This window comes from Aphelocoma coerulescens, chromosome 1 (assembly GCF_041296385.1).
Source record: "Aphelocoma coerulescens isolate FSJ_1873_10779 chromosome 1, UR_Acoe_1.0, whole genome shotgun sequence".
Lineage (NCBI taxonomy): Eukaryota > Metazoa > Chordata > Aves > Passeriformes > Corvidae > Aphelocoma > Aphelocoma coerulescens.
The window spans coordinates 86,022,250-86,048,176 of NC_091013.1; the positions used below are offsets into that span (position 1 = coordinate 86,022,250).

Sequence of the window (25,927 nt, forward strand, 5' to 3'; positions counted from 1 at the left end):
CAGTTTTATTAATTAATTAACCAATTTTATTTCTGTGGAATATTACTGAGGGTTTAAGACATTATTTTTTAAAAAGATTTCCTGCATCAGAGGCCTTCTTATTTAAATGAGACATGAAACAGACTTCAACAGCCAGATGGAGGAGCACAGGCAACCAGACACACAATCCTGGTCAGGATGACTGTCAGTGGTATCAGTACGTCCACTGTTTTAACACTGCAACTTTTAGGTAGGCCTGGCAGTGAAGAAAGTTTCTGTGGTGAGACAGAATAAAGGAAAAAAATATGTCTGTCTGTTAATATCTATTACCAATTTATTCCCATAGACAAAGAAGAGATTGAAAGAAAATATTAAGTTCTTCCCACTGGTAGAATTCAAAACAAACAAAAAGAAACAAACAAAAACCCAAACAAAACAAAAGCAAATAAACAAACAAAAAATCCCCTATGGAAACCCAAACAAAACAAAAGCACACCAAAAAAAAAAAAAACAACAAAACCAACCAAACAAAAAAAGAAAAAAAGGAAAAACACTAAAGCACATTCAGTTCATCTGTGGTTTTGTGATCCATGTAATGCTAATCCTGAATTTTATCATTCACTCTCCAGTAGAAATTTTTCCTTCAGCAAAATAAGTTTTACCTTTCACTCTAACTAAAAAAAATGTTGCTTTCCAGATTGCATTATGAATTAGGTGATGTTATGAGCTGTTTTCTTTTTGCATATATTTAAAATACTACACCTAAAAATTAATTCTCAACATATATTTTTTAACTTACCAAAATAAATCACAAAGCATTTGGTCACATTTAGTCAGTTTAAGGGAATCAGAAGAGATTGCCATTTGTATATACATTGTTGTGCACATTGTGGACCAGATCCTCACAGGTAATGAGGTACACAACAGCCTTTGGCTTCAGCAGAGATGCAGGCACTTGAAGAGAAGTGAGTTTTCTAGGAAAATTTGTTGATCTTGTCTTGAAAAATAGATTAATTAAAAGGTTAAAGTGATATTGTTAAGACTGGTACAGCGATCTCTGTGCAGATATGTAACATACTCTTTAAGATGTCTGATCTTTCCAAAGAAGAAAAGCCGCTGCAGATTTTAATATATGCATTTGTGTTTCTGTTTACTTTTAGGAAACTATGGTGAAAGTGGAATGGAAGCTTTCAAAGATATGGCTGCCAAGGAAGGGATCTGCATTGCACACTCCTACAAGATCTACAGCAATGCTGGCGAACAGAGCTTTGACAAGCTGCTGCGAAAGCTTCGGAGCCACCTGCCCAAGGCAAGAGTGGTTGCCTGCTTCTGTGAAGGCATGACTGTGAGAGGCCTCTTGATGGCTATGAGGCGCCTGGGACTCGCTGGAGAGTTTCTGCTGCTAGGCAGGTGAGTAATACTGTGCAGTTATATGCAGCTGTTTTAGTCAGCAGGGCAAAAAAAGGAAGACAGTCCAGTCAAGTACACATAAAGCACAGACTCATGGCCTTTCCTATACCTGGGCGTATCTAAAAGATAGGAAGAAATGTCAGCTGTGTCACAGCAGTAAAAACACTACAAAGACATACATCATTCTCATGACATGCCAGGCTGTACCGGTTTGGCCAAATTTAGAAATATATACTCTGAGAGAAGGCACAACCACCCCTCCCCCACCAGTTTCGGGAAAAAAAAAAAAATTTTCCTCGAAGGAAAGTGAAGAAGATAAAACTATTTATTTAACAAACACACGGGAAAGGAAAATGAGGTTAAATGGTAAAATCTTTTGCTGTGGAGGAAAAACCTGGGAAAGCGTTAGAGTCCTTCCTTTGGTCTCCTCGGAGCCGGGGCTTGGCCCAGGGCCAGGCCCTCTGTGCCCGATGGAAAGTCCTCCCGATGTGCTCTGAGGTTGAAAGCAGTCCAGTAGCAAAGGGAGAAAATCCGGAATTCTAGAGAAGGAAAAGCAAAGTCCAACTCTCAGTCTCTCTCCGGAGAACCAGAAACTGAAAACAACTGGCCAAAAGCTGACTGGAAAACAGCAAGCCGGGTGCTTCCTCGCTCCCCTGCCATGGCTGGGAAGGAAAAAAAAAAAACCTCCTATCTTTATGTGACCTTGAACAAGCTGCAAACTGCTTTGAGAAAGTTTTGCTCAGTTTTTTCTTCTCCCTCTCAGGCTCAGTTTAGAGGCATAGAAAGGCACAAAAATTAATTTCTGAGCATAGGCAGCGATATGGGATACATATCATAACGTCACCCCAAGACACAGGCAAACACAAATCTGCTTGGCCAGTCTTAGCAGCATTGTGGAAGGGAAAGCTGGCTCACAAATCTTTGGTCTATATCACCTGCTTTGTTCACTGCAGTTTAAAATGCACTGTGTACATATACAGCCTGAAGCTGTGTCTCATTCCAGTAATTCTGTGATAAGAATTGCTGATATGGCCTCTGGGTGTACCTGAAATAGAACTTCCTAAAACAAAGTTTGCAAGCTATCACCTTTTCTTCCTGAGCCAATGTGCTGATGTGCATACTCTCCTAAGGGCAATATATAGGTAATCCTTTCTCTTGGCTGAATGATATCAGTGTTTTCTCCTAACTACCAAAAGAAGAAAAGAAAACTCGCTTAATGTGTGTTCACCCAGAAGGAAAAGATCCTGGGCTCATAAGCAGAGAAGTAAGTTATTCATGTGAACCTAAAGGGATCTTTGCATTTTCCCCTTATTCAACAAGTGACTCCTAAACAAGACAGGAAAAACGATGTATTGAGCACAAAATGAAGTACTCCAGGAGTCAACTAATATGACTCACTGCCTTTCCAGTGCATTATTAGAAGGATAACCTGGTGTTGCCCCAAGCATGAACCCTACAGGAGCACAAGTAAAATGGTGTCAGTGAAACCAGAAGTCATGGTGGGACCTGCAGGAAAGCTTTGAAGGACTGCCTTGGACAGCTGGGAGATTGAGTCTGTCCAACTGGGTGGATACCAGCCTCTGTTCCCAGTCTGCCCTGTTGCATACAGCTGCTCTTCCCCCTTGGGCAAAGGGGAAAGCAAACAGGCAAAAACAGTGACTCTTGCCCCTGCCCTTACTCTTTGGCATCAGCCTACATTTTGGCATTTAGAGATGGCAATTCCTTAATTCTTTCTCTGATATATGGCAACTGTCTCCACCCTTCTTTTCACATACATTTCATCTGTAGGGTCTTCCATGGACTAGCTTGGTCCATTTCTGGACTGACACCTAAAGGGAGCACAATCCTCAAGGTCAGATTCACCTAAACATTTATGCACTTCCATGTAGCCATCAGGATTCTCTCTACAGGTAATGGAGCAAAATAGGACCTTCTTAGGACCCTTGTTTGTAATGTGAGTGTTTCAAGTAGCTCAGAGCACTTATGTTCTAGAAAGGAGCTTGTACAGACTCTCTTGATCACTAGCTTTGGTGGAAAAGCCAACTTGTCAGTTGTTCAGAGTAGATTGGAACAAATGCCACCTCCACTAGCTGAATGTGGTCCCATAGGATGTTTGCTATCTTCGTCTGTCCTAAAAAAAAAAAAGTGTCAACTATCTATGCAGCAGTATCCAAATTTAGAAGCCAGTAAGTATTGTTTTCAAAAAATATGTTGGCCCTTAACTACTCCAGACTCCAAACTATAAATAATTTTGTATGGGATTTATGTACAACAGTGCTAAATTTAGCCCTCTGTATGCTTTTATGAATAAAGACTTCAGGAATTGCTGACTGTGAATAGGAGTGGAGCAATTCAGATTAGCTCTTTCAAAAAAAACAGAGTCTAGAGAGAACAGCCTTTGAGGCTTTGCTTGGGGTTTTTGTTTGTTTTGTTTATTTTGTTTCTTTGTGAAAAATACCTGTTTCTAGCTGCAGTGGGAATTATTATGAATAATTATAAGAAAGTTGTTATTTAGTATATGACTTCCATTGAGTAAATTGAAAGGGATAGCTTCTCTTAGAAGCCTAAACCGTAAAGTCTTTCAAATTGAAACAAAAATCCTTAATTCTACCTGACTATTTGGGGTGTATCCATGTCTGTGGTAGAACTACACAATTTAATTGTGAAAAATGTAACACGAACTGGAAGTGTTTACAAAGAAAGAAAATGTGTAGGAATTTTTTTTCTATTCTTTTTATTTATTATCAGAGATCCCAAGGTAATGGCTGAGAAGTGGCTACTCAGACATAGTGGATGTCCCCATCCACTAAATACTACATCAGACAAGGATAGCTGGAGAGATATAGTCTCCCTTTATATGGCTCTGCACTTCAGAGATCCCAAGGATCTTGGGGCATCCCATATTTTTCAATAGATTTGTTTCCAATTTGTTATCAAAATTAGCTATAAGACAGGGAAAAATAAAAAACCAAACTAACTAACTAACCAGTTTTACCTACTGAGAACTTTTGTTAGGCTTTGACCCACCTTTAGTTTGTAGAGCAGTGTTTTATGTTTCTGCCACACAGCAAGAATCATATGTAGGGTGTGGAAAGTTGTGGAGTGACAATGTCCCCCAAAAATGTTCATTCTTAAAAAAATGTTTTCCTTCCAATATGGGCTATCTCTAGGCTTTGCGGCAGAGGGAAAAGAAAAAAAAGCTAAAGAAAAAACAGGGAACTTGCAAGAAAGCTTCTTGATGTAGATGGGGTGTAAGACAATAATATCATTGTCCAGTGATAACCTGAGTTCCTGTAGGGATTTAAAACTCTATTTTCCCAGATCTCATACAAGCAGATTATATTGGGGACCTTTTTGTACCTCATTTATAGGGGGAAGAGACAGTAGGCAAGATTTTGAGAAGAACAGATGGTTCAGAGTGCTCTAAGGGGAAAGAGCTACATCTGAAATTTAAGAAGGCTCATGAAATTAATTTTTCTTGCAAGGCTATGCAGGAAAATGGACTAGGAAAAATTTATACTTTTATTCATTGTCTGGTTCTGAAGTTGCTCTGGGCTGCCCATTCAACTGAGAAGGTTATAAAAGGACATTGCAAGTGTAGTGAGAGTGCCTGTCACTGAAATGCAATGGGCTCACAAGAAAAACCCTATCTACTAATGAATACTTTTTTGTTTCTCCACAAATGCTTCTGTGTTGTTAAGTGGAGAATTATTTTGTTTCTTTTACAAATGCACAGAAAGAACTAAAGTCACAAAGCCACCCAGTAGCTTTATGGGAAAACACAATAAATCAACATTTCCACTTCCTCTTAGGTTTCCTTTTTGTTCCATTTTTAATTTGGATTCATCCCTGATATTTTCAATCTGAAGCCTTGCAAAAATATTGGGATTTTTTGAAGCTATGGATTTCTCACAGCATCTGTTTTATGCTCAGATAAACAGAAAATGGATTGGCCAAGGAGAGTGCATATCAGATAAATTACCTTTTACAGCCCCAAGGGGAGAAAGAAGATATCTTTCAATAAACACTCCACTCTTGACCTACTATGCAGTTTCTGAAATTGCATTGCTTGCCTGTGACAGATATGAAAGGTGGCATGTCATTAATGATTGTAACATTCCAGAGCTTTTTGATTCATGGAAAACATTTTAAATGCTCACCAAATATTTACCTCATGCATCTTGAAGAATTGGACTTAAACCTCAAATATAAAGGTGAGTGTCCTGATTTTCAAGTGTGAAAAAAAAAAGTCATTTTAACTTTACCATTATTCAACTTAATTGAGATATGGACACCAGGCTTCACCTGTTTGTCCTCACTGCTTCTGTCATCCACAGGTCATATGCCAGGAGATACCCTTACAGATAAATTTATTCGAGAATAAATAATACATTCACATAGCAGAATAACTTTATATCTGTTATGAAACAGATTCCATAAGTAACTATGGAGTATTAATTGTGTAGATATAACCAGTTTGGTTGTATATGACTTTCAGCTTTTCCTTATTTTCTGTAATATTCAGACCCAATAGCTGAAAGTTTCTTTCTTGTTGTATCCTCACCTTCGTCCTGCTCCTCTTGACTCCTGGTTTCTGATCCTTGGACAAAATGTCTGTGGTAATTCTCTATAAGGATAATTTTATCTGATGCCTTTCATATGCAGGGATACCAAAACATCTCTCAGAATGACTAAGTATCTTAGTGCTAGGTCACACAATTTTTCATAACAAAATAGAAACTATTAGCTGCAACAGAAATTATGAGTATTGAATATTACTGTCCTAAATAAAATGGGTTCAGAAAACACTATGACAGCACTGAATACCTATATTCTGTTTTTGCTTGCTGGAATTATTTTATCTTACATCAACTAACACTTTTGGGATGGGACTCGGCATGGTGTTGGTGACAGCAGTTGGGGATTGTTATCAAGCAGCAGTTGAGACTCTGTTTTGGGGTAGAAGAACATTAAGATTCATGGATGCAGTCACTATATGTCTTTTACCTCTAGACAAGAGAACTTCCTCTGGTTGATTTGTTTACTATTACAAAACTGTTATTGTACGAACCTAAAGAGCAAAAGACAGAAATTTTGCAAAGAATTTGTGATTCCAACTGCAAGACAGTTTTTTCTACCTAAACAGGAAGAGAAGGGAAAGGACAAGGACGTTGGAATGGTAAAAAGCATTGGAACAATTCCCTGCCCAAGGAAGTGGTGAAATCACCATCCCTGGAAGTGTTCAAAATGCGTGTGCATGTGGCACTTGGAGATAATGGTTTAGTGGTGAGCAGTTGGACTTGATAATCCTTAAGGTCTTTTTCAACCTTAATGATTCTGTGATTCTAAAGGGAAAGCAGAGGTATACAGAGATAAAAAAGGCTTGCTAAATGTCTCCAGCTTCCAAAAGACATCCTGCAAGCAGTACTCATCTTCAGGAAATTACTAGCACTTCCATTTGCTTCATATGTTCATGTATGCATATGGTGTGTCAGATTTACTACTGTATTCACTTTCATATCTGATTAAAAAAGAGTTAATTAAGATTATCCAGACTTTCTGTTGTACTAAATGATAAAATTAAACACAATGAATAAAAAAATTTATCAGAGATGGAAATACGTCCCTAGGCTGTAGTACTGATTCTGATTTTCAGCTGTCCAGCTGAAGAAATGTGGCCAAAATTTTATAAGTCTGATTTAATCTCTACATGACTCTTAGATACTTAACTCAGCAAGGATTCACAGAAATAATATAAAACCATGAATTGGCTACAGTATCTATAGCAAAGGAATGGGACGTCCAGAGCTGCAGGGCATCCCACAGAGTTTCCATCTTGTCTGAAGTACAGTCAGGACTTGATGACTACATGCTGTAATGTCCTTGCAAAAATGAAGAACCACATCCTGCATTTTCAGGATTCACTCTGTTCTGTGATATGTGAAAGTCTGTGCATTGGGCTGCCTCGGGCTGTGCCTCTGAAGCATGCCATGGCAGCAAGAGCATGCCCAGATGAAGGTGGCTAAGGGCAGGACACCACTTCTAGCAGTGTGATGATCACAAGAAATTCAAGTGAGGCTCTGCAAGAGGGCAGAAGGACCAATGAAGCAGTGCCCATTCTTCTCAGAACAACACAGACATTCTCCATCACAAATCACTTCTTCTAATAAGATATCTGCTTAGCTCCTGAGGAGATGGATTGGAGGAAATTGTTATTGATTCTAAGAGATGTTGCAGCAAATGAGCTAAGTAGAAGGTAAGCAGTAGAGATGAGGATAAGGAGGGAGAATAAAATATTGAGAAGCATTTGTTCCTGGGGGTCCCGAAAGTAATTCAGCTGATAAGAAACTCAGCAATATATATGAAGAAAAGATGGTTAGCAAATAAAAAGGGCAACTATAGCTGAAGGAAAATTAAAGCAAGATAGATGATCTGAGGGAAATGAGTTCTTCTCAATAGTTTAAAAAGAAATCTTTTGTGAGATTTTAAAAAGTGTCTGTTGGATGAATAAAAATCTCACTGCAGAGGATGTAGTAATTTCCTTCCTGAAGGTATGCTGTGTGGCGTGGGTTAACACACCTTTTTCTATCTTTGTACAAGTCCAGCTGGTGAAGAATTTCTTGTAAAAAAATTAGGATATGAAATTTTGTACACCTGAAATGTGCTCTAAATTAATTTTTGGTTATTTGTGCTGCTTTGGGGAAGTATTAATCAGACAAAATTCTTCTATCTAGAATAGTTCTTACTGTCTAACATTTGACAAAACTGTGGAAGATAAATGCAAGATAAATGTGCAGATCTCTCCTCCAGGGACAAAATAAGCAGGTGAAAAGGTACTTTTGGAGTACAACAGTGCAACCCTAACATATATGAATAGTCTGATCCTATTTCTTCAAACCACAGAAGCCAGGAGCGTTCAGCCTCACCTGAATGCTGTTTCCTATAAGAAAACTGTCTGCTGCCCACCCATTTATTTATCTCTGTTCTCTTGCTCAGGCATCAATGTGTAACCCAAGGAAACAGGTATCATTGTATATGTAGTAATTAAATGCACTGTAAATACCAGCATTAAGTCAGAATCTTCCTTGATACCTGAAAAACCAGGAACTTAACAGCAAAACAAAAGTTTGCTTTCTGGAGCTGTAAAAGAGATGAGGGAAGTGAAAAGTTGTCTTCCCTCCTGTATCCAAACAGAGTCTTTAGAAATAAAGCAAACTAGAGGGTAAAGAATCACTTGATTTTGAACAGGAGCTCTGTGGTCTCCGTTTGAGGCAGCCTCATGGCTCAGAGACCCTCAGGGTGAGCAATAGCAGTGGTGCCCTGCTGCAGATGGAAGCAGTGAAGTAGTTGATCAAGGCTGTTTGTGCAGTGAGTGAAAAAAGCATAATTTCCTTTCCATGGTTCAGACTCCACAAGCTATGCTTGAGGATTTTAGGGAGACAAGCGAGGCAAACATATCAAGCATATACGCTGAGAGCAAATCAATCTGCCTGACTTTTTAAACTTTCTTTAAAATCCATTTGGCTTTTTTTTTCTTGACATCTATCTCACCTGTTTCTAATAAATATTGCATCTTGCAGTCCAATTTCACAGTTACTAATACAGATCAGGTAGTGGGGGATGGGAGTAAGCTCTACACCTCTTTGGAAGGACATCTTCATTTTGCTCTTTCAGGAATGATATGTGTTTCTTGGGGTGAGGAGTGGTGGTGGAGGTGTGGGGGTGGATGTCTACCATGACATCAAGCAAACAATGAAGAATTTCCATGTATTGGCACATAAGCACACCTCCTACACATCTGAAAACATAACATTAGAAAATACTCTATTTGATCAGATCAAAGGTCCACCAAACCAATGTGTTGTTTCTGGGAGTGGTCTGCAGCAAATGAATGGCAAAAAGTGACACCAAGCCAGGATGAAGCAAAGTTCTCCTGGAGAATTTGTGGTTTCTTTGTAATGAAAGCCCTTGTGGTCCTCTTTGTGGCCCTCCTCAGGACTCCCTCTAACAGGTCCACAACCTTCTTATGTTGGGACCCCAGAGCTGCAAGCCATGCTCCAGGGTCTCATGAGAGCAGAGTAGAGGGGGAGAATCACTTCCCTCAATAAGTTTTTTCATGCATCCTCGCCTTTTGATGCAGCCCAAGATAAGTTTGGGAGTTCACATTGTTGGGTCGTGTTGAGCTTCTCACCCACCAAAAACCTCAAGTCCTTCTCCTCAGGGCTACTCTCAATCCATTCTTTGCCCATCCTGTCCTTGTGCTTGGGATTGCCCCTTGCACTTGGCCTTGTTTATCTTCATGAGGTTCACATGGGTCCATCTCTCAAATCTGTCAAATTCCCTCTGGATGGCATCCCTTGTCCCTAACCTTTTTGTGACATGACAAATCATGTGTGTCCAATTAAATTATTTACTTCCTGAAGGTTCTGCTCTTTCTCACCGACAACTGGCATTAACAGCCAAAGGAAGGTAGCTTTGTTAGTTAATATATTTGAGTAGAGCTGTGCCTCAGCACTGTAGAAAAAGACAGTGGCTCAGGATGTCCTTCAAGTCTTTTACTTCTGCACTGGTTCACCTCTACCCATTCATGCTTGATCCATCTTTGGATAGATCTGCTTAAAATCTTTCAAAGATAAAAATTACACAGCCCTCTCAGGCAACTGCTTTCTATGCTTAACTACTCCTTATACTCTTCCTAATGTTGAACCTACAATTATTTTAAGCCCATTACTCCTTGTCCTACCCATGGGAACAAAGGAAACCGTTTCTAAGACTACAATTTCTATATTTGAAGGCTTATGCTTACCCTTGTTCTGCTTTGACAACTTTCAGTATGAACAGAAAACGTTTTACACTTTGGAATAACATGAGATCTCTATTATCCTGGTGGAAATGAGGCACGAGGCAAAGTACAGAAAAAGAGATGTCAAACAATCCTGAAGAATTATATAAGGTTTATTTTCATTGCAAAATGACAAATTCATGAGATGACCTACACTGCTGAAAAATAGACAGTGTGGCAATCTCAAAAATAACTCCATATTGCCAACAGACCTGTGCTTGCAGTTCTTGAAAGCAAGTCAGAGGCTTTGCTGAGAAACTGTGTTCATTTGTGGGTGCCTCTCTGTTCTCACACAAGAGATGTACACTTCTGATTTTATATTTGAATTAGAAGCTCTACTGTATCCCACAGCTTATTAAAATTCAGAATGGGAGAAGCCTATGGGTGGCTGACTTAAGACTGTTCTCTTCAAATATATCTTCTGAGCGTGATAGGCAGTGATCACAGAGAATTTTCTGATGCGAGCCTATTTTGAGAATGAAAAAGACTCTTCCAATTCTAGGAAAAGGAATCAAAAATACCCTTGGAACAATGAAGTCGTTTTCTATTCAAGTCTGAGAAAAGATTAGATGCTTTCTTCTCAAAAACATAAATTCAAGAGGTAAAAATAAATTAAAATCTTAAACCCCAGCATTTTTATTCCACAATTTGCTGTAGACTACATGGTAAAATGTAACTTTTGAAAACATTAATACTAAGACTAAAAATGTGATCCAGTATGTATTCGTAGAAAAACTTAAAGGTAGTTGGAACAGGATGAAAATTAGCATTATGCTTGAGATTTTCCGATCTTTAGAAAAGCTACAGAATTTTGATTAATGAAGTTAAGTGAACCTGAAATGGTCTTTATTAAAAAAAAAACAATCTTGTTTCTTCTCCTTTAGAATGAACACTGTGACAGATAGAGGTTTGCTGTAAGGTACTGATTAACACTTAAGATCTGTTTCCATTCTGCTGTCCTTCTCTGTAGCAAGTGGGTACGATATTTTCTGTGATTTCTTTTTAATTCTCTCTTTTTCTGATTTATCTGCATCATCCCAGAGTCTACACCCAGGACTAGTTACTTGCTGCACACACACAAACCACACACATGTCTGTATACAGAGAAAGCATTTGTGAAAGGGAAAGACCCAAGGGTTTGTAGCTCCGTGTAACTCTGTCCTGACATAGAACATCTCTTCCAGATCATGGGATGCAGGAACAGTCTCCTAGCAAATCTGCCCTCAATTCTGTCCATGTCTTAGTTTCTTAGTTACAGAGATCCTTTATGTAGGTAAATCATAGAAAAGTGTGTGGTTGATAAAGGGGAAGAAATGCTGGACCACTTGGATAGTAATTGCCCAATTGTCCCAGCTTCGCAACTCCTTTCATGTGTTCCATTTTTTGATTTGGGAACAGTAGGACTCTGAAAGGCAGGCAGATTCTTTCTGCAACTTCACACGTGAGATGATTTAGTTGTACTTAAAACACCTGGAAGATCTAAACATAAAAACATTACCCGCACAACAGAGATTTATACAGATGAACCCATCTCTCTAACACTGGTGAGTGGTTATGGAAGAGTATTACTTAGAGTAATGAAAACTTCTGACTTGTAAACTTGTGGTGTAATTCATTTTTCTATCACTCTCTTAAAGTGACAAAGCACACACAGCAGCACATTTCTCCCTCACTATGGCTGAACTGATAGTTTCTAGTGAAGCCATTGTCTCTCCAGAGGTTAAGGCTGAAGGCAACTGACAAGGTGAATGAAGCACCGAAACTCACTAAACCTCATTCTGGTGGAATTTAGTCCACTCCTGCCTTGAAAAGACATTATAAATCATGACAAGAATATACTACTATTTTCAAGAAGACCAGATAAAAAAGCCTTATTTCAAGGAATAAGGCCCAAACTGAATTTTGTTGAGCCTTTTCATATTAGAAATATGTAATAACAGAATTGATTAAAGGAACAGTATTTTAATTAGGAAGTTAAAGTTAATAAAATAAAGTCTATATTTGCTAGGGGGTCATACTGTTCAACCTTTATTCATGTTGATTACTGACAATGAAGGAGGTGAAGACTGAATTATAATGAGCAAATCATCTCTATCCTGGGGGAAAATATATAGTTATAAACCATGGTGATTTAATACATTTTAACTGGTATGTTGTTAAGCATTCTGTGTCTTGAAGTGCTGATATGCACAAATCAGTGTTAATCTTGCATGCTGACTCTTGTGAAATATGATTGGCTAATTATATGATTATGAGATTTTTAATATAGTTCTACCAATGCATACAAAATGGAACGTTATTCCTTGTATCCTAGGAGTTAAAACAAAGTAAGTTAAATACATTTCTGTTTCTTCATGTGTTCAAAGGTTTCAGACCTTGGTTAAATCAGTTCACTTTTCCTGCCAAATGTGCATCACCTGGATGCTACCTGAGTAAAAATATTGCATGTTAGCCACTCAAGATCTGTTTTCATCTGAGCATTTCAGACATGATGAAAACTATATTATAATGTAATGTCAAATCAGCAATATGTTGAGGAGGATGACTGTCACAAAATAGAAGGGTTATTGTTAGTTTTACACATAATAGAGATTTTATGGGGCTTTAAGCAAAAATAATATACAAAAATGTGTTATTTAGTTGTTTGATCTGACACCAGATATTTATACAAATAGCTAGAAACTCTTGCATAGACAGGAACGTCAGGAAACCAAAACGACAGCTGCAGGTTGTTTGCCTGGTTTTGTTGATAGCTCATTACTTGCAATAGCCTTCAGAGAAAGACATTAATGAATGCACAATTAGTTTTGGTCTTTAAAAAGAAAAATCAAAAACAGAACTGCTCCTGAAACTGTCATCTCTTAGCTGTATTTTTGAGAAACTTTATGTGCATTTTTTTCTTTTTATTATAAGATATAACTGATATTATCTAGCAATAAGAAAATAGACAGATTAATTACTTGTGCAGCAATTGCTCTGTCAGAAATCTAATTACTTCTTGCTGCTCCATAAGTCCTTGTCATGAGGAATCTCCCAGTACAAGGGTTGGGTAAAGGTAATTAGTATTTTCTAATCATGTCCCCCCTTATTTTGCACTACATTGGACTTAATATGCCAGTTTCACCTACTGTCAGCCAGAAGCTCTGTGGCAGTTTATTATTTCGTTCTAGTTGTGCTCTTGTAACTAGAATAGTAAATGATTCATACTCCAACAAAGCCTTAACTCCCCTCTCCCAGCTGAAAACAATAGGGCCAAAGGAGCACCCTGAGAACTACAACAGAGAAATAGTACAGGTGCCACAGAGCCTGCATTTTGTTCAACTGCAATAATTTGGTTGGGAAGTGCAGAAATTCCTACTCACAGGAATGCAGTCAAGGTGTTTCCAACTGACCAGTTGAAAACAAATATCTTCCTTCTGCAGTGCTCAGGGTCAGAACATAGATCCCAGGCAAGGAAACAGTTTTTGGTTTTTATCTGAGGCTTTCTTAGAGCAGGCAGTGACAGCTACGCTTCTCTAAGAGTGATGCCCATCCTGAGCTCAGGTTATACACTCTTTGATTCCCTGAGATGGGTGTTGTCTGAACCTTGAGTCATGCATATAAAAGAAAAGGAGATAATTACTCTTCAAAATAAGTAGCAATGGTTTTATATCATAATTTCATTCCTAATTTAAATAGGTTTTTATCTGACCATTTTATAGCACTGATGGAGAAGCACAAGATTCATCTTAAGTAAGGCCAGTGTTAAACTGGTCTGAGCTCACTTAAATAATCAGTAGCAGGTTGTAGGCATTGTGCACAGAGTTATTCAGGCCAAGATAAGGAAAATTGTCCTCTGCTGGGGATTTGGGGTGAATTCATCCAAACATCCATTGTGTGCTGAGAATAAGGGAAGATAAAACCTTCACTAATGTATCCCTCTCTCAGATGGCAATATTGGCTTTTTGGGAAAACAGAGATGTCATTTTTCTTCAGGTGGGTGGACTGATGCCAGGTCAGGAACAGGTTTAATAGACACCTGTTCTTTGAAAGAGGGCTAGGTCTATGGTGGGAACCTACTCAAGGGTAAGAACTTATTCATGTTCAGGAAAGAATATTCTTCACCTTGAATCCTTTTTTCCAGAAATGGCGTTGTAAATTCACATTCCCGTGTACCTCTGCACCTTCTCTTTGTGCTCAGAGGCAGGTTCCAACATCTTCTGCTGCCTTTTACCTTAAAAAGGAGCTATCAGTTAGATGTGCCAAGGGACAGCTAAGCCTACCAGATACAATGAATGCTTCCCCCTGACTGACAAAGAAAGTGTCTGAAAATCCTTCCAATTTTGGGAATTCCCAGATGGGACTATCATGGAGGGTACAAACTTCAAAAGCTTAAAACAGTTATTTGTGAGAAATTTCAAGGAAGAAATTAGTTTCCTGGCCTTGATTTCAGCTCCATTGATTCTGTCTGAGGATATTGTATCCTGACACTTCTAGTGGTTTAGTGTCTGGGAGCTGTCAGAGACAGACAAAAGGTGAATCTGGATGCACAGATGCACTACAAAATAGTTTCTAAGATTGCCCTCTCTTCTACGTATGTAGCAGCTTTAATGGTGACCCTCTCCCTCAGGGCTCTTAAGACAGAATCCAGAGCCTCATGCAGTGATACTAAAATTTTATATGCTTAGGAAAACTGAGAATTTACTATCAGTAGAAGGTAAATGACTTCTAAGATTAGTTCTAGACTCATGCAGATAAACTGCAAAGGTATTTTTGAGCTGCTGTCTTTTGAAAATGAATTTTATAAAAAATGACTAAGGTTGTACATGTTTGTTTTGTTATTATAATCTGTATCAGTGGCCAAGAACCAGAAACTTCATCTGATTGGAAAGAAATCAATTAATATTTTAAAAAATTTACTGATCAATATTCATTAATAACATTGCTGCATAAACTTTATTGACACTTTATTGCAAATGATTTTTCTTTAAAATATTCACTTTAGAAAAAATGCAACTTTTATCTTGATAGCAGAGGAATTGAAAAGTCCTTAGGTCTAATAATGCATGTTCTTTCAAAGTACTGCAAAGAAAAAACTCAATAATTAAAATAATCTTTCTAGAGTTCTACAAATTGTATTGGTTTTGATCCCAATTTACAAAACTTTGCAGCTAGAAAATTTTGCCTTTATATGATTTTTTTTTTTTTTTTTTTTTTTTTTTTTTTTTTTTTTTTTTTTTTTTTTGGTGGCCATTCTCCTTGCTGTGATTCAATTCATTATGGTTGTATGACACTGGAAATATAGTTCTCACAACTATTTTAATGAAGCTATTTTAACTATGGCATTTTAAGGGACTTTCCAACCAGACACAGTAGCTGTACGGAATACCAATAAATATTTATTTTCTTTGACTGTTTTGGAGGGTGTTTTTTTTGTTATTTTTTATCCCAGGAAAAAATTAATTTAAAATGAAATGCTAACCTTATTCTGTATCAAGTCATGAGGAACAGTTAAAAAGTAATGTTTATGAACTATGCTTCTGCCCATAAGTATTTCAGGAAGTGATGATTTCTGCAAAGCACTCTTTGCCCTGGCGGCCTTTTACAGCTAGGACATGCTTCCTGTCAAGATTCACAAATGTCTCATCCTCCTTTAAATCTCAGTTTAGATATTGTCCTCTATGCTCCTTCTAAAAACACGGCAATAGCGAGCAGAAAGTCAATATCATATTATCTCATGATACTGTTGATTTTTATTTTCCTATGTTTATGTATTTTTGTGTTGCTTTTACTCTTTTGTGTGATTTTATTTCTAAGTATTTTATGTAGCCTATTCCTGCACAGGTCTTAACACCCCAGACTCCCAGATTGTATCTATGAATCTTAAATTCTAAAGTAATATTAATGATAGATTCTACTCACCACTCCTAGTTAGGTATCTTTCCAGCTATTGGTTTCAGGCCTGAAAATATTTTAGTCCATTTACTGCTCCCTGTCTGAGCCTTTTACAGGCAAATCCTCTCTCACATACTTAAAAAGACTGGAAGAGTTTGAGCATTCAGGAGAAAACAGGTAAATCAGTCAGTTAAATCAGAGATTGTTCTCAGCCAGTCCTCACATAAACAACTCCTAAACTCAGAGACACTGTGCAAATCACAGGATATAATTTGCTTTATATTTCAGAATTAGCATCTTAATTGGCTATCTTGTTATTAGATCTTAGGAAAAAAGTTCCAACGGTCTGAGATATTTAATTAAAATACAGTAAATTGTTTTCTAAATTGAATTTTGTATTCCAGTGGATATGGTTATTGGAAAAATCAGTTGAATGGAAACAAGTATCTTCATAAATGCTTTTTCTCTGCATGTGAAGCAAGTTCTGTTCTTGAATTAATGCTGATTAAGGAAAATTCTTTAGAGCCTTGAATTATCTTTACCTTGAACTAAATTATTTGCAAAAATATAAATCTGATGTTGCTGTATTTGCCTTGCTCTTTACCTAAAAATATTTTAGAAATGAAAAATTCTTGTTTAAGAGATAGTCCTAGATTTTACACCATCCATTCATCTTGCCTTTGTTGTATGATGTTCTCTTGAAGTGTTAGGTTAGGAAGGCTAACTCATTACTGTGCCTTAAAGTCATGCTAGATTAATACTGAGTGTGTAAGAGAAATTTGTCATTTATTAATTCCCGGTTCAATTTCAATGTTCAAAAAAAAAGTGTTGAGAGAAGATAACTCTGCCAGTCCTAGACATTACTTAAGTTACTATTTTGAACAAACTAATTTAATCAACACTCTTCATTACTGGGCTTTTGTTAACTGCTGGCCTGTGATTCTTTACTGTTATGCCTCCATCCAGCTTTATGTTCAGCAACACTAATCCAGAGATTATTACATATCCACTGTACAGGGATGTACATAGCAAAATCATTCCCTATCTGTACAGAGAGAAAATTTAACCTGAAATATTGTTTTCAAAAATTGCTATTCAGCAAAAACCAAAACATCAGGGTGTTATCAACATTATTCTCATACAAAATCCACAACATTGTACCAGCTACTGAGAAGGAAATAAACTGTATCCCAGATAAAATTAGGACAGGTTTATAAACCATAATATTCATGATCTACTTCAAGAAGGTCATTACATTCAATAAGCTCACATTTAGTATGCATGCTTCTATCAACCACACCCTCAGTTGCAGTGCTGTGTTAATGGTTGTATTCAATGATTTTAGTGGTCTTTTCCAACCCAAATATTCCTATGTTTCTGTGATTCTCGTTGGAAATTAGTGACATTTTCAAATCTTAATGAGACAAGAAATTCCACATTTAAAAAGATCCTGGACTGTGGATCCTAAGAGACAAGATTTATTGGAACAATTGGATCTTTTGCTCTATTATGAAAGTGATTTTCTTTTTCTATTTTTTAATCCTGGTAACGGTGCTATTCTTGAACAGTAGAGACATATATGTGTTCTATACTTTTCTCACTTTTGACATTTTTCCCTTTGATTTTGTGTTTATCGGCATCATCTCTTTTATGACTTCGCCATCCTGTAGGAACAATAAGTAAAGTAATTAGGAATTATCATGGAAATCTATGTGAGATGTTAAATAAGCACTTTAAAAATGAATATCTCATGATGACACCAATTTAAAAACAAGCTCTTTAAAATTGTGCATTTTGTTATGGCAGCTGAACTGCTGGCATGCCAAGGAGCTCACAACACATAGAAGCTTCAAGTAGGCTGAAAAGCCCAATGAAGGAGAATCGCTGGGTTAAAAATACCCAAGTGCTTCATGCAGGCGTGATGTATCATTGTAAGGGAGATGAAGTGTGTTTGTTCTGAATCAAAACTCTTGGCTGGCTGTTGATGGTGCAGGGTCATTGAGATGTTAACAGGAAGGGAAAACTTGCTCGATTTTATGTACACCAGAGGGGTTTTTTGTGCCATGGTCTTTCAGTCCTTGAACCTTCAAGCATTTTTCAGATGTCCCAGGTGTTACCTTTTCATGTGGGAGACCATGTGTGATGTGATGCATTCTGCAACATCTGAGGTACAGGAGTTTTGGGCTGCAGGTGGGGCAGAGTCATTTGATCCTCTGTGTTAGACACATGGGTTCAATCACTCTGAAATTACTACTGTATGGGTATGCTCTTCCCCATGATAAAAAGGCAATTTCTATTCAGTCCTATTCATAGGGTCTTTTCAGAAAAAAAAGAAAATGATGAGCCCTAAACAGATCTTTTAAGATCAGTATGAGCCAATAAGTTTGAAAGATGCACTACATAGCATTCATGATGTTTATTTAGAATTTGGGTTGGAAATCTATGGTTCCTGCTATAAATCATCCCCTCTGATCTCTACAGATGGAAATCAAATCAACTTAATCAGCTAATGTTAGACTCTGAGACTGGATGTTTTGAACAACCTAATAATAAGGTTTCTCATACTTTTAGTGAGGGAAAATTGTATTTTCATGCTTTAACTCAAATGCATTGTTGGACTTTCCTTAATAGCTGAAAATTATATTTCCTTATAACCAGTTGCATTGCTGTAAATGAACTCATAGACTGTATGTGCCAAATGGGTAAATTCTCCTGTCCCGATTACATGAAGATGGTCTCTCAGGAAGAGTGTATTCACACAAGTTCAGTGCCATTCTAATGGTCTGAACCTGGAGTGAGTTTAAACCTCTTCAAATGCAGAAACTGGAGCCCACATCTGTCTGCATAACTATTACCAAAGTCACTTGCTCCTGCTCATGCAAAAAGTCTGCAGTAACCCTTAATTTCAAGACTTGACTTTGCATATCCAAAAAAGAAACCTCTCCATTTTAATTCATAAATATCTCTTCAGTGCCAAAATTCTGGAAGTAAAGCAGCTGTTCTTTATGCCTATGGATTACTCATACACTGAGATGTTTAAAATCAATAATAAATAACACTTAGGATTGGTTATGTATGTGGCATTTTCTCTTTCTGCAGAAGAACCCAAAAGCATTTTCTTTTCCTTCCCCCTTGAAAATGTCCAATCAAACCAGTCTGGCCTTCTTTGATTTGAAAGAAATGTCAGGTTTGGGGTTTTGTCCTCCTTCTACAATTAATTATGACAATGGATTTATAGCCACTTGCAAACCATTGCCATAATAACTAGCAAGAAAACAGTATTTCTATTACTTACAGAGATGAATCGCAAACTTTAAAATGTGAATTTGGCTAGTGCAAATAAAACTAATAAGACATGTATAAATGTCATTAAACAGCAGTTCAATTTTCATTTTTGTTCTCAAAGCCCTTAGAGAAAAATCAAAAAGAAGCATAATGGCGAAATCAGGTTCTACATGTCAGTATACAGGAAAATTAAGGAAAATTAAGTTTTTACTACTTATTCCCTGAATATTTAGATATAATGGCTTCTGATGTTTAAGGATAAATGCAATACTATGAAAAATGAAGTTAATGGATAAGGGCTAGAAAAAATATTATCTAAAAATGGAGGAAGACTTGCTGTAATAATATGTGGAAAGACAGAAGAAATAACTTATATACTGAGAAGAATGTAAACCTTAAACTGAATGAAAAGGAAAAATGAAACAGAGATGTTGAGGAGCAAGAAAACTGCTGTGATAATGAATCAGATCATCAGCTGTTTATATACTTTGAAAAAACTTAGGAGGAATTGAATTCTTCCTTAATTCCTCTGGGCCATTCCCACCATCCCAGTTCCATCAAAGAAATACACTGAAGATTTATTGACAAATAAGGGAGTTTTTGTGTCCATCTCAACCCCAAACATCTGTATGCCAACTCCAAGTAACACCTCAAAATTCATTGTGGTAGTTAAATCTGAAGATCTCATTCCTTTTACAAACTCAATATGTTCCCATTCATCTTACCAGTACGAGATTTTAAAAAATACCATCAAAGGCTACCTAAATATATATATATTTTTATATATATATATATATATATATATATATATATATATATATATATATTTATATATATATATATGTATACTATCACTTCAATTTTCATCAGTCATTTTTCTTCTGTAACTTCTAGAAAATAAATGATCATGGATGCTTCCAAAAATCTTAACCGGTGGTGAAACCAGTGGTGAGCAGTAAGCCCTATGACAAGACAAACATTTTAACTCCAAAAGAAAAGAAAACGTGCCTTGAAATACATTCCCCATTTGCACATGCATGTGGGTGTGAATTAGGTACTGCTGAAACCAACAACTCCCAGACACTTCTCATCACATGAATTTTGTAGAAATGTGAGTTTAAAACTATCCTCAGGGCTTGAAACAGGTCCAGGCAAAGCTATTACTTTTAAGATATAACATTTGTATTCATGGCAAGCCAATAGCACATGCCATTTGATGACAATCGAATTGTGCAGCTCAGCTTGTGATTATTTGAGAACCAATATAGAAGAGCTGCAACACCAGTTGGTTTTTTAACTGCTATTATTTTATGAGATTTCAACAGGAAGCAGAGGCAGCTGGAAATGACTTACCAAGATCTCCTCTACATTATTTCATTATCAGCTAGTGGCTCACAGACAATCATTTGTTGGAATTGGTGGAAATTTTACAGAAAGGAATTGGCCTATGTCCTTCAAGTTAAATGATTCCAATTTTTTTAGAAGCTTCAGAGGTTGACATGTATTAAGTAGGCAGATGTTTTGTGGCCACTTAGCATGTGCTCTGGTTTAAAATCTGGCATCACCAAACTTTATCTCTGTAGGTGCCGACAAACTGCAGTTTGAGACAGGATTTCCAGAAAAGTTATCCATAGACTCTGTCTGGTTCAGTTCTTTGACTAAATCTGTAGTGTAAATCAAGGTAAACAGACTTAGAGATTGGGAGGAAAGGTCTAGTCAACACATTGAAGCAATAATATGTGTATGTCCTATAGACTAAAACTGTTTGACTTACATGAAAGCATTTCTGATCCTTAGAAAAATAATGTACGGGCACTGAGAATGCTTGAGACAGGACACATTTTGCTTAATTTCAACCAGCTAAAATTTAGATATCTGACCCAAATTGGTAAATTAGTTTTGCTCTATGATAAGTAGAAAGAGAGAAATATTTCTGGAGGACAATTTATCTGTTTCTAAAACAGACTCCTTTGTTATTTCATTACTTACAGAAAGAATCCAAGAGGTCAATTTTAGTTGTTGCATCTGTTGTGGTTTAAGCCGAAAGCAGGATATGACTTACTCTGTCTGGCCTCTAGCTGCCACTGGAAATGGATATCCTTTAAGGCCTGTTTTGCATCTGCTAGCCTTTTGCAGATGTCTCATATACTATATGGTGAAGTAAATACTTGTATATAGACAACTGCATCAAATTCCAGTTGGTGAGATTTGGGTAGATAAAAAATTACAGGTGATTTTAAATTTTAAAATTTAACCTTACCCTTATGGTCTTGAAAATCTCCCTCTTCCCTGAAAGGACCTATCAATCTGCAATAATCAGCAAAGCAGTAGTAAATTTAGTTCAACATAAGGTATTTGATAGAAGCACAGTGTCAACATCATGGTCAAGGGAAGAAATTCAGAGATTTCTTTCTCCTGAATGTTATGTAAAACATACACTAAAATAAAAACTTCATGGTCCAAAGTACTTGGGAATGCTCAAAGCATAATCTAAAGTAGAAAAAGAATGGAGGAGGAGGTTCATATAGCAGAGTTATCACCCACCCTAGTAAAAAGGGTTTTTTTAATAGATTTTTGTAATTTTCTATGGTGGATCTTTTTACCATGTATCTTGGGACAGAATCCCAGGCTTGTTATTTGATTAGTATGAAGAACGTTTGTATTAATTTGCCTAGAGTCTCAGAAAGAGAGCAGGAAAACACATAAAAACAAAATATATTGAATAAATACATTTCCACAGGGCTGCATAATTATCAGTTGCTTTCCTCCAAAAAGTAAGTTTTGTTTTCCATGAAAAAAGCAATGAAAATTTACATATATTTGTTTCTTTTAAGTGGCCATCATGTGTGCCCAACTCTAGAATTTATTTCCCAAAACCCTTGATATGCATGGCTATTTGCATATGACATTTGCTTTGGATTTTTTATTCCTCAGTTATAGCTCAAGAAGATATTAGAAAGTAGTTCACGTATGTGACAATTCATTTTTGCAACAGCTTATGTGTATGTGTGGGCTTGGAAAGCTACAAGTAATATTTTGAATACATTCAGTTACTTATTTCTAAACATTTACATTATTTCAACCAAATCTTTGACACTCATCTCCATTTTTTAAATTCAAATACAGACCTTGAAAAATTTTATGCATATGCCAAATTTTATTTGTACTTAGGTTCCTCAGCAAAATTAGACTGTTTTTAGGCGATCATTACCCAATTTTTTAGCTTGCAAGTGAGCCACCTATCCAAGTTTCCACTCTCCACCACTGAATAAAGCTAAGGGAGGTGTCTCCACATCTGATTCTGCCTATCTGACCTGTTCCAGCCATCTGATCACCTTTTATCGCCCTCCTCTGGACTCGCTATAACAGATGTACATCCTTCTTGTGGTTGGGGTCCCTGAGCTGGACACAGCACTCCAGGTGGCATCTCGCAAGAGCAGAGGGTCAGAATCACCTCCCCCTGACCTCCTGCCCATGTTCCTTTTGATGCAGACCAGGATATGATGCACCTTCTGACCTGCAGGTGCACATTGACAACTCATGTTGAGAATCTCGTCAACCAACACCCTCAAACTCTTCTTCTCAGGGCTGCTCTCAATACATACTTCACCCAGACTATATTTGTGACTGGGCTTGCCCCAACCTTGCTCTGGAGTAAATTATCTTTTGAGAGTGGTGGGGAGCCCCCTTGTTAGTTGTGGCTCAGAATGAACCTCCATGTGAAGTTTCTGTAGCTCCAGGCACCTTAATGACTTTCAGTCGTATCATATAAAATAGTTCTGTTGAATGTATTTGTTTACGGGATTTTTTTAATGTTTAAAATTCATGGTAAGTATGAAGACCTGGGCCTCAGTATGCTTAATAACATATTATGTCTGATCCCTACTAATATAATATGTCTGATTAAATATTTATACATGCTACAAATAATTTTGCTAAGGACCAAAATTTTCAGGGCATCATTTCACTCTCAGTTCATCCTGATTATAATGGACTCTTATCAACTGAAGGTAGCGTGCAAATTAGCCTGAAGTGTTACTTCTTCTGAGTTGTTTTATTTTTTTTTATCAAGTGGAAAGGTTATTTTGTATTGGTTTCTAAAAGATTTGATTAATAAGAGTTGGAGTTGTTTTAGAAAGTGTCTCACTAAAAAAGATTTTATTAAATTCTACTACTTGTTGCAATATAGAAAAACAGTTTTGACTTAGCAGCATTTTCCTATAGAATAGAGCACAGAAATTATATGTTGAGTATAACTGAGACTCTGTTAACTTGCATCAGTCTCCCAATAATTGTTCATGCTTATCCATGTCAATCTTGCATATTAGTCTCTAAATGCAGGCTGTGAAGTAAAAACACATAATGAAATACATGAAGAAATGTCACTAACAAACAGACAACAGGAGGCATGGTAGCAGAAGTGGAGTAACAGTGGTCCATGCCGAGTAAATGCTCCATAACTCCTCAGCATTCATTGGCAGTTCTGCATGCAGGTGCTGGTGCCAGAGTCAGACGCCACAATCTGTGGGTGACGGACACAGGGAATAGGATAAAAAAGTTATCAAAACCTGTACATCAGAGCCCAGACTGTTAATTCTCTTCCTGCTTATACCTTCCTTCAGGATGCAATATCCAGCTCTTGCATCTGCAGTGATACAAATTTCCTCATTCTCACGTCATGTCAGGTCTTGTCTCCTTTTTATGCACCATTTTGTAGCACAGTGCAGAAGTCATCTATGCAATGGGTTTGGGGTGTGTGATGCACTTGAACCTCATGTACCCAGTGTCATCATTTTCATCAGCTGCAACAGAAAAGAAACAAGTGATATATGACTTTACCTGAAATGCTTCAAACCATGTAGAGGTGTTATCCATCCCCAGTTTCATGTCCAGCACAGGAAAGCTTTATTAAAGAAGCTTGGAACCTGACCTAATATATTCTTTAATCAACAGTATTTCTTGTTTGTTCTACCTTTCCCCAAAATCCTGGTATTATATTACTCCTGGTACCTCCCCTAGATTTCTTGTTCCCTTTATTTCAGATGACTGCATTTCTGTCTGTTAATTTTCACATGGCTTAAATGTCATCTGGATCTCCTTTGCTTCACCATCTCCTTGTTATCTACCTATTTCTCCCTCTACTTCCTCTCTGCTTACAAGGCTAAACCTTTCAGGCAGTCGTGTCTGAATCTCTGGCGAGAATTGCAGCCTTGCAGGCTGCAAGGTGCAGACGCGTCCTGAATCCAGATGGAATGTGCTGTGACTCAACAGTTCAAGTGGGTACCAACCCTCTCCCAGGCACATCAGCCCCAGCAGCAGTAGTTTAGGGCAAAAATGCCCCCAAGGCCATTTGTGTGCATAATTTGCACTAGCACAGATTCTGTGTGGGATGTGGGTGACTCTAAATGTAATGAACTATGTAATTTGCTCAAAAAAGCTTAGGAAAACAGTTGACTACCTCAGAATATATTTGTGTTACTAAGTAACAGATGTTGCCCTTATATCATTTTAGTTTAAATAGTTATTAATCTCTGCCTACACCAGATGAAATACAATAAGTTGTAAATTCACCTAAAGAAATTAAATGATTGAAGCAGCAATTAGATGTTTAAAACACATGGGAAAATATTACCTCATACTTAGAAAGAAAGATCATGTCACAATCAAGGAGGAATGAGTCTTCAGTAGACTTTGTTGGTTTTATATACCTCCTCAGAAAGTAAAAGATGGATTTATGTAGTAGAAGTTTTCAGGAGGTTGAGATCTAGTTTTTCTAAAGTTTTGGTAAACTTCATATGTAAATCTTTAACCTGAGGGTCTCTAAATCTTGCTAACAACAGCAAGCCATTCTTTTATATATATAACTCTACAGCTCTATTTAAATCACACTTTTATGTACTATTACAGATAAAAACAGTTGATTTTGTCACAGAGTACATTAAAAGCATTGAATGTTACCCCAAATATTTTGCAACTGATCCTGGCATGAAATCAACATCAATTTGGCTATTGGTCACAGCCAACCAGTGCTGCTTGAAAGGGATGGAGCCTTAGTCAATAGCAGCACCACATTTACAGTGGTTTTGGGAGCCAGACTAGTATCTGCCCAATCTTGCATGGTGTTACAGAGGTACACAAAACCTTTCTGTTCCATCTCCTTGTCTTCTGTGTCTCAGACTGAGCTTGAGTTGCCAATACCCAGACACTGTCATTCAGTGCCATCCAGTGACTGAAAGGACAATTGAATTCAATTTCTGTTGGCAATGCCAAGTGATAGAAAATATTGCTGCCTTCAAAGTTAACTGGAAACTCCCTGAAATTCCCGATCAAAAAAAAAAAGGCAGCACTTAGGAAAAAAAGAAAGTTGAACACTTTTCCTTGCACTGCGCTTCAGTAAACAGCAACGGGAAAGGAACTGAATTTTCACTGCCCACCAAGGATCATTAGTAAAACTGACATATATTTGACAGGAGAGAAGATCCCTATGGAAATTGAAGTAGAAGTGAGGCTGAATGTGCACCAAAAGAACAATTAAAA

General features: G+C 37.2%; 1 protein-coding gene across 3 annotated transcripts in view; it reads left to right on the forward strand.

Annotated features, from left to right (window-relative positions):
• The window catches only part of GRM5 (glutamate metabotropic receptor 5), a 231,837-nt gene that overhangs the window by 100,532 nt on the left and 105,378 nt on the right, over positions 1-25,927 (forward strand). For all 3 annotated transcript variants that reach the window (XM_069030937.1, XM_069030949.1, XM_069030958.1), the window contains exon 2: positions 1,140-1,389. In XM_069030937.1, the coding sequence (XP_068887038.1) occupies positions 1,140-1,389 (250 nt within the window). The remainder of the gene's footprint in view (positions 1-1,139; positions 1,390-25,927) is intronic.